Source organism: Apus apus, chromosome 1 (assembly GCF_020740795.1).
Source record: "Apus apus isolate bApuApu2 chromosome 1, bApuApu2.pri.cur, whole genome shotgun sequence".
Taxonomy (NCBI): Eukaryota; Metazoa; Chordata; class Aves; order Apodiformes; family Apodidae; genus Apus; species Apus apus.
In genome coordinates this window covers 171,055,525-171,064,771 of record NC_067282.1, presented here as the reverse complement: position 1 = coordinate 171,064,771, position 9,247 = coordinate 171,055,525, and the positions used below count along the sequence as shown (strand labels likewise).

Sequence of the window (9,247 nt, the reverse complement as noted above, 5' to 3'; positions counted from 1 at the left end):
CGCGCCGATGCGGAGGGAAACCGGGAGGCGGGGACGAAGGAGGCGCAGCGCGGGGGGCCCGGGAGCGCCGGGTGCCTCCGCCGCCCGCACAGCTGCTGGGCGGGCGCGCAGGGGCTGTCCCGCGGGCGGGCGCGGGGCGCAGGAGCCGCAGGTGGCAGCGGCCCCGCTGCGGGGCTCACCGCCCTGAGGCGCGGGCGGAGCTGCCCGCCCCGCCCCGCCGCAGGTGCGGGGCCCTCCCCGCCTCCCCGCCGGCCTCTACCACGCAGAGCGGTGCGCGGGGAGGGAGCGGAGCCGGGTGCGGCCCTGCTGTCCGCGGGGAGACGTCCCGCCGGCCGGGGCTCCCCCGCCTGCCCCTCCGCGTCTGGCCGTGGGACGGGCCGCGCCCGGAACTGGGCGCTGGTGCCGCGGAAGATGGAGGCGGGGGAGGCCGGCCCGGCTGGCAGGGCGGGCAGCAGCGCCGACAGCCTGGCCGAGGAGGAAGAGGAGGATGAGGACGAGGAGGGCCCTGGCGGCGGCCGGTGCAGCCGCACCTCGTCGCTGGTGAGCGGGCTGCTCACCGAGCTGTACAGCGCTGCCGAGGCGGCCGCCCCCGCGGGCAGCGCCCGCGCCCTCCGGGAGCTGCAGCAGCGGCCGAGCCAGGTCAAGTACCTGCAGCTGAAAGGTACAGCCCGCCCCGCCTGCCCTGCCCTGCCCTGCCCTGCCCTGCTCTGCTCTGCTTTGCCCTGCCCCGGTCGCCTCCCCGCTGCCGCCGCTCCGCCGAGGCCGGGAGCTGCGCCCCTTGCCTTCCTCCCGCGCCGGCGGGCGCCCAGGGCACACACAGCGCGCTCTGCCGGCCTCCGCGCACCTGCGCGCACCTGCGCGCACCTGCGCGCACCTGCGCCTTCGTGCGTGTCTTCTCCTTTGTGCGGGGCCGTCACTCCCGGAACCTTCCCGCCCGCAGTGACCTGATACCTCCTTCGAACCAAGGTCTCGTGAGTCGTGCCCCCCCCTCTGCGTTTTAGGCAAAGAGAGGGTCACCTGCTGCCAGTTCTTGTGACAGCTTGCACAAGACTTTGTGCTTCTGGAAGTTCAGGGCTTTTTGACGCCTACAGTAATGAATCAATGAATCCTCTCCTTCCTCTCTCCCCTTTATTTCCTAAACTAGCAGACACGTACTATGTCACAAGACAGTTGTTTTTTTTCAGTTCCATTTAGTTTTAGTAGACGGAAACCAAACCTGACAATTGTGAAGCTTATTTGCAGATAAATGTGTCTTCCAGGAAAAAAAAATATTAAAAAAGTGTAATGAAAAAAAAGTAAATGCAATAATCAACTAAACAAAATCTAAATGAAACTACCTAAAGTTTCTTATGAAAGCTAAGTAGCCATTAGACTGTGTGTTGCTGAAAGAATGAGACTTGCAACTCCAAGCTCTACAAAGGCCTCTTGTCTCCTGATATTAAATCATTCTTGGTTTTGGCAAGGAAAGAAATCAAGAGGTGAAAAGACATGCCTGTTTTTCAGACCTCTGCAAACAGCCTTCAGCTTCCGTGTTTGGCTTAATGGAATTATACGCCATCGGATGTTACAGGATGTAGCTCAATTTCTTCTCCGTGTCCTGTGGCAACCTGGGACTCCACAAGAAATTTGCTTCTATGGGAATACATTTTGTAGAATTAAAACTAATTAATTTTACTGCAAAGTTAGTTGTTTTTACAGGGACGGCTCTCTGGCATAGGTGGGAAAGAATAAAATTCACCTCATTATTTTTGTAGTGACTGTACAAGTCAGTAGGAGCATAACTTCATTTTTTTTTTTTTTTTTTGGCTTTCAAAATCCACAGATGTGGTTTTAAATCCCCTTGCCTGGTACAACTGATTGGGAGTTGCAGCTGAGAAGGGGGTGCTGAGCCAGAGCAGTGTCTATAAAATATGGGTCTGTTCTACCAGTGGCTCCCTGGCCTTGCAGTCAAACCTTACTTTTCACTGTCCTGTGATTGAGTGTTGTTTCAGCCTTACTCTTTTCTTTAAGCTTCCAGACTTACTGAAAAAGTCTTGCCATATGAGCTGAGCTGTTTATTATCCCACTTGTAGTAGCTTTTCCTGGATGCAGAAATAGTTTTCTCATTGGATCATGTTGCCAAAGTATGGAATTTTTTTGATATACTTTTTTTTTTCCCCATCATCAGGAGGGCATGGATTGAAAATAATAGGATTTGAAGCCAGCTGCAGGGAACAGAGGCAGCTGTTCAGACGCTGGTAGCAAGCTGTTACCAGGCTTTAACAGGGAAGAGCTGATGAGGTCAGCACGTGATAGGCAAGACCCAAGCTTTCATTGGTAGGGTGTGTGTGCCTCTGAGAGCAGAGTAGAAGACACACAAAAAATCAGTGGACTTAAGACATTTCCACAACAACTCACTTTTCTCCTGGACCTCAAGCTCGCTAAATGGGGGACGGCAGGAATATTAGAAGTAAACAGAGACATTTTTGTGTCTTTGGTGTCACCAGAAGTGATCCCCTTTGGACTAAGGGGGTCTGATGGCATTGTGACTGACCAGTGGAAATAGTTGAGGCCGTGGCTGAAGCCGCCCAGTTTGCATCTTAGCGGTAAAAGTTTCCCATTTTGAGCTCATCCTGAAGTTGCATTTCTAGCTTTGCAGGCAGCTTCCTGAACATGTTCCTTTGTCATTTGCTTATCCCCCCATGCACATTTTCTGCAGGCAGCTTCTGGAAGGTACTGTATTTAAAAATTACCCTCTGGTTGCACTACTGTAAATATATTCTGGCTACATCTGTCAAAATGTTTCCAATTTGCTACAGTATAATTATTCAGATTCATGCACTGTGCAATAAGTTGAAGTACTTTATTTTAAAGAAAATTAAAGACTTTGGCTCAGGATTCTGAAAATGTTTGTAATTGAGAATTATGTCAGTCAATAGAACTTGTAATTTATAGAAAGTTTGTATGTGTAAATGCCCAAGGGGCAAGTCTCTTTGCACATCAACTACAATAAACTGTGAATGTTTTGATGGGTATTGAAGTTATTTTCTCTGCTTTTTGGCAGATGTCAATGAGTTAACAACTATAAAACAAGAACTGAATTACAGGATTTCTGTTCAATCAGCAAAGTTGCTTCGTCTTCTCAAGCAGAAAGACAGGCTTGTACATAAAGTCCAGAAGAACTGCGATATTGTCACAGCCTGTTTACAAGCGGTTTCCCAGAAACGACGTAAGTTCTTGCTTTGCACACGTGTACTGGTGTGAGTAGTTGATTTTGTTAATGTGGGTGGTGTTTCATTTAAGCCCCTGCTCTTGGTTTAGAGTCAAGAGGCCAGGCTATGCTAGTCCATGGATACGACTGGTTTCCGGTAGTGCCAGTGGCACCTGACAACAGGCAAAGTTCGACTAGGTCAGCTGGACACACTGCTGTAGCCTCGGCTTTGTGTGCGGGTGTGGCAGCCTTACTGTAGGGTGTCTGCCAGGCCTTTTCAGCTTTAATTTGCAGAAAGACCAAGTTGAATTTTGTCGTGTGCATGTGTTTAACTGTGTGCTTTTATATGGTTCTAAGGGACATGCTAGAAGTGGAAATTATTCTCTCTGGAAACTAAAGACACCCTGTGCAACTGTATTACCAGAGCATTGTTAGTGGTGCTTAACTCCTTTCTATCAAGTTGATTCAAGATGAGGAGTATTAGTAAAAACAAATCTAATTCCCTCAAACCCCTTTATCAGCACCTGTGATTTTGGGGTTTCAGAGAGAGTGTGTGGGAAAGAGGAGAAATGTTGCTCTTTAGTTGTTTAGCCTTTTCTTCCAGAACAGTGAAACCTTTCTATTTGACTTGGCAAAGTTGTCATCTAAAGATAGAGTGAAGTGCTTTTGTTAGTTCTGATAAAGTGAAAGTGTTGTAATGCAGTATGTAAAAATAAATAGAAATCATACCTTTAGAAAGCATATATGAAAATAACCTAATGTTCCCTGTCTTATTTTTTTATTAACATGCAGCGTGACAGAAATGTCCAGGTACAGTAAATAAAGCATGGTCTTTTCACAAAAATGCCTGTAGAAGCTTTGAGGTGCATGTAACAAAAATAATAAAATACTCTTACTTGTAGTGGCATGTGCTAATGTAGTTTAGTCAAGGGTTTGTCTATTACTGTGAAACTTAATTTTAAAGTATTTCAAAGTGTTCCTTTGTTTTACTTAAACCTGGAATGAAAGTTCCTGGCTGTCATGCACTGTGTAGGCGTTTTTTGTCTTCTCACCTGCTTTTTTTCCTTTTTCAACATCAGCTTGTTAATTGAGTCTTCAGTGCTATTAACACTTAAACATATACTGTAGTCTCCTTTTAAATGAGACTACCTGAATTTTGCATGTGTTTAAGTATTTAGAGGATTTGACTATAAATTCTGAAGGTCTGAGCATCATCTGAGCATTTGTTACGTAAAAACCTACTGACTGAGAGAGACATGGGATTTGATCCTAAATATGAATGTGTTTTTATGAATTTCAGGTACTGTTTTGCACTTACATTAGTTTAAAATGTGCTAGTAACAACTGAGATAGCTGAAGTTTTAAAGTAGTGCTGTTTATTGCCTAATATCCATGCACGTGCATGCAAGTGTTTGAAGACTCTGTGTAGGTTTGTATATTACAGCCCTTTAAATCAGATGTTTTTCGTATTGCTATAGCATATTTTACCTAGGGTTAATTTTCAGTTTAAATTCTGAAAATCCAGATATATGTATTCCAGAGCACCAAAATGTAGTTATTTCTTGCCTTAAGATCTAATCCAAAGCCACTGGGATTTGTTGAATGGCTTCTGATAACTTCAGTTGCTTTGGAATAGATTCAGACTTTGGCTTTATTTCTCAGTATAAATGTGCTAGCACTATACAGAGAATGCAGGAATAAGCTTTCATGTAGAATTTACAACTACAAATTTTGTGGTAACTGTGTCTTTAAGGCAATATTTGATAAGCTGTCCAAAGGCAGGCAGAACTGGTTTTCTTCCCTCCAATTGTTTATTCTTGTCTTTGTACTATTTCCCGTGTAGTAGTAGCAGTAGGAACCTCTATGTGAGATATAATGAATCAAACTGGGGAGGTGATCCAGTAAGATAATTCCTTTTTTCTTTTCTGTATCAGTTCCCTGTTTCCAGTTTCTGCAGAGGGTAGTAGAAGTGGATGCACAGGAGAAGGTGATTGCTTAGAGTAGTTTGAGAAGTACAGCTGCTAAATATGTATTTAAGTCCTAAATTCTCATCAAAACTGTTATGCTAACAGTGGAAAGATCTATCTTCTATCCTTTTAACATTAAAATAAAGAAGAGTTAATGTGATGGAACAATCAATAACGACGTCTCTCCCTTTGCTTCAAAATACAACAGTTTTCCTACTCACTAGCCCTTGGAGCTAGACTTTCTATAGACTACTCACTCATTTTTAAATATTCAAAACATTTTTATTAATTTGTAGAAGTTTTCATTGTTCCAGATTTTTCTGATGAAAGGATATACTAGCAATATAATTTTATGTGCCGTAAAGCTTTATGTGCAGCTTTCATGTGCAGCATTAAGATTATGACATCCTGTAGTACTAAAATTTTTAATAAGTATGGAAAGGTCGTTAAAATACTTTTTCCTTGTAAAGCATGCTCTTTTAGTGGCAACTTAAAATTTCTTGGAGTTGTGTTATCTTTATTTCTAACATTTCAAAATACAAGTGATTCTTCAACTGGTTTATATAGAGTTTCATGGTATGTTTATACGATTGTTGCACTGGCAATATTTTTCCCCACATACAGTGAAATCTGTGTAGAGTTGGAACTCTAGTTTTATGTAAACCTCAAGTTCATACTCAGATGTTTGAATGCTACTCTTAAGCAATCTGTACAGATCAATTGCAAACAAACACTGTTTCAGGAAAAGATGGAATTTCTGTCTTGATGCTTAATTCTGGCTTTGTCAGACACTTTTTGAACACTGCCTGACAAATTCAGCCCTCATGGTAACTTCAGTTCGTTAGGAAATTACAGGACTGGTAAATTCGATCCCTTGTTTTCTGAGGAAATGTCTTACGCTTTATTCTGCTTCAACAGAGGAAAAAAACAGCTACCGTTTTAAAAAAATAGTATGCCTAGAACTGTATGTTGTGAAAGTTCAGAGTCCATAGGCTTTTGCAGAGCCTGCAGGGAGCCGTCCACTGATGAGTCTTTGACCTGTGCTGGCTCTCTTGGTCTCTGCTCTGTGCCCAGAAGGGGCATGGTCCTCTGCCAGCTTTGGAAGCCCATTTCTGGCTTGCTTGTGCTTCAGAACCATCCATACTCAGCCCAGGGCCTGCAGCATTTGGACTCCTTAGTGGAGGGAGTAAATGTGGAGGAGCAAACAGTCACCAGGGATGACTTCATAACTAACTTACGGTGTTTCTCGTTATGCTGCTGACCCTTATCCCTGGTAGGTGATGTACGTTTTGCTTACTAATAGGTATTACCATAGAAAGCAATATGCAGTGCAGTATGAAATGCATTTTGGTCAGAAGCATAAATGGTTATGGCTCTGTTGAGGGAAGAGAAACTGTTCAGTTGGATACATGCTAAAAGCAGTACGCTGTGCTGTACATCTAGTTTGTAAGACATATGACTGACCAATTTAATTTTAGTCACACTTTTTTACCCAAATCTAAATAAAATACTCCAGTGAAGAAAAGCAGTAAGAGAGAAATCACAGGGATGGCCTGATGGCAAACATGGCTTCTAGGTACACATTTCTCTTGCTCTTGTGATTCTGAATTATTTGGTATGACAAGACATAAGTTTGTTCTGTAGCACTTTGCAATATTTCAAATCCATCTTAGAAATCAGAGTGCTTTATGTGCTTAATTATATCATTTGAGAAAAGCAGAATTAAGTTTAAAAAAACCCCATGGTTTTGCATCTATCATCTAAAGACTATGCAAAAGACACCACATTCTTTTCTCTCTTCCTGTATTCATATATTGACAGCTTATATTACTGAAAATATTTTGACTGATCGAAGTGCAAATGAGAAGTTTATTGAATCACAGTTTTTTACTACCTGTCATTTTAATTTAAAAAATATGCACATATTCTCTATACATTATTTATAAGTAAAATAATCCAGCTCAATTGTAACTCAATCTGACTGGAAGCAAGCCAGGAGTGCTAAAATCTGATTCAATATAAAGTAATACTAACAAAGTGCATTAATATTATCTTGCTTTTTAATGAAGAAATAATTTTAGTAGAAAACTTCACTAAGAGATCATTAATTTGGCACTATTTAGCTATGGTGCTGTCTACCTGTAAAAACTTTCAGTGGGTCTCATGCCGTGTTCAGAAAGACTCTTTGTATTCTTTCTTGTAGTATTTATTTAGAAACCAGGATTTAAGAGAAGTAGTATTCTCTTGCTATTTCAGCACTGACTCCTGTAGAGAATTCTCTAAGAGAACAATTAACATTAGCTTTCCAGTTTTTTTCACCTCCTGGTTTGATCTAATGGAGAACCAGTAGAGGGAGACAAAATATTTTATTTTGTGCAGATCTAGAGGTGCATCTCTGGTTTTAGTAAGCTGGTGGCTTTCATGTCCTTTCCTTAAATGTGAAGGGAAGTGCTTTGCAAATGTGGTCAGGCAATAATTTGATTGAAAGATTTAAAGCTGGGCTGTCAAATAAATGTTATTCTCAAAGGCGGTGTTTGGTTCCATATGTGAAGTAGTTGAAAAATGGTGGCAAACGACTTCTTAATCATAACTGAGATCATTAATTTCCACATGATTGTGGTGGTTATTCAGAAGCTCCTGATTGAGTGGGCTGAATGTTTTGGAGTCCAGCTACAGAAATTCAGAGGTGTATGTATCTACTTACTAGCAAAAGCTGTGATCTGTTTGAGTGCATCTGAACTGGCATCACCAGGGTACAGATTGGTACCCCGTGTGTTCCCAGGGGGTGAACAGAGTTTTGAGGTGGAAGACCAAGCTATGAAGTCCCCTCAACTTCTGAGAACATGTTACTTTGTAGCATCAACTCTTGTCACAGCAGGTGGAACTCACTCAGAGGAAACTGGGAAAGCCTTTCCTGGTGTTGTAGTTGTATGAGTTGGTTAGGAGAGGACTAGGCCCAATCACCACCATTGTGTGTCTCTGGATAAGTGCAACTTCGATATGCAAAAGTACTCGTACATCTAGAATTAACTTCTGTTTTCTCTCCTTGCTCCCTCCAATCAAAGTTTCTCTTTAGCTTCAGTCCTGACGCATCTTCCGTTCCTCCCCCCTCCCCCCAACTATTTATTAGCTTTTCTCACCTGATCCCAGTCTTTAAATATTGGACTTCTCAGCCCTGTTCCATTTTCCACCCTCCCTATGTCTTTTCTATGCTGCAGTGTCTACTCCCTGCGTTTGAGGTTTCCTCACATTGTTCTGTGATCTCTTTCATATGTTCTTTCTTGTGTTGTTTTTTTTTTCCAGCATGCACTAGTTATCTATTCTCCAGTTTTCTCAATCCCTATCCGTCCTGTTCCCTCAACATTTGTTATAAAACCAAGGCAGGCATTCACAAATTTTAGTTCATAAGGTGAAAGTTCGGTTAAAGGTGTAAGAACAGCTTTAATACAAAGTACTGTGAACTGCCAACTCAGGTAATGCTGGTTTGACTGAACTTGAATTTTGTAAGGTTCTTGGAGGAGAAGAAAAACTTTCACAATGGAAGCAATCAGCCACTGGAATAATTTCCCCAGGGAAGTAGTGGATTCTCCAACATTGGACACTTAAGATTCAGCTGGACAGGGTGCTGGGCCATCTTATCTAGACCACGCTTTGGCCAAGACAGTTTGGACCAGATGATCCTTCAGGTCCCTTCCAACCTGGTATTGTTCGATTCTATGATTGTCAATCTGGATCAGATGCCTCGTAATATGAGGCAAACTCGTGCATGTGTAGTAATTCATGCAGGTCAAATTTTGCATGTGGCTTATCCGACTTTTCACACTACATTCCAGCAGTTTACTGTATTCTTGCAGCTGTATAAATATGCTTTAACCTGGAGCACCTCAGTTGCTCTGGTTTAATTGTTTTTTCTTTATGAAGAACTGAGTGAGTGCTGATTGAGTGCAGTAAATGCTGCTACTGTGGCCTACAGTAGGAGGGCTAGTTTTCCTCTACACCCTGCCCCCCATGTGAATCTCAATTGTTATAAATTTGGGAGCCAGTTTTAAGCTTGTATTTGCTTTTCAAGTTCCTCACTTTAACATCTGAA

At 42.7% G+C, this 9,247-nt stretch overlaps 1 protein-coding gene across 3 annotated transcripts in view; it reads left to right on the top strand.

The window, feature by feature from the left end:
• The first annotated feature begins 249 nt into the window (after positions 1 to 249).
• TBC1D30 (TBC1 domain family member 30) overlaps positions 250 to 9,247 on the top strand; it is a 56,604-nt gene continuing 47,606 nt past the window's right edge. The window contains exons 1-2 of one of the 3 annotated variants that reach the window (XM_051624442.1): positions 250 to 661; positions 3,044 to 3,208. In XM_051624442.1, coding sequence (XP_051480402.1) covers positions 412 to 661; positions 3,044 to 3,208 — 415 coding nt within the window. In that variant the 5' untranslated portion in view covers positions 250 to 411. Of the gene's footprint in view, positions 662 to 3,043; positions 3,209 to 3,988; positions 4,001 to 9,247 lie in introns of those variants that run through there. The other 2 variants (XM_051624451.1, XM_051624481.1) reach the window with 2 other exon arrangements.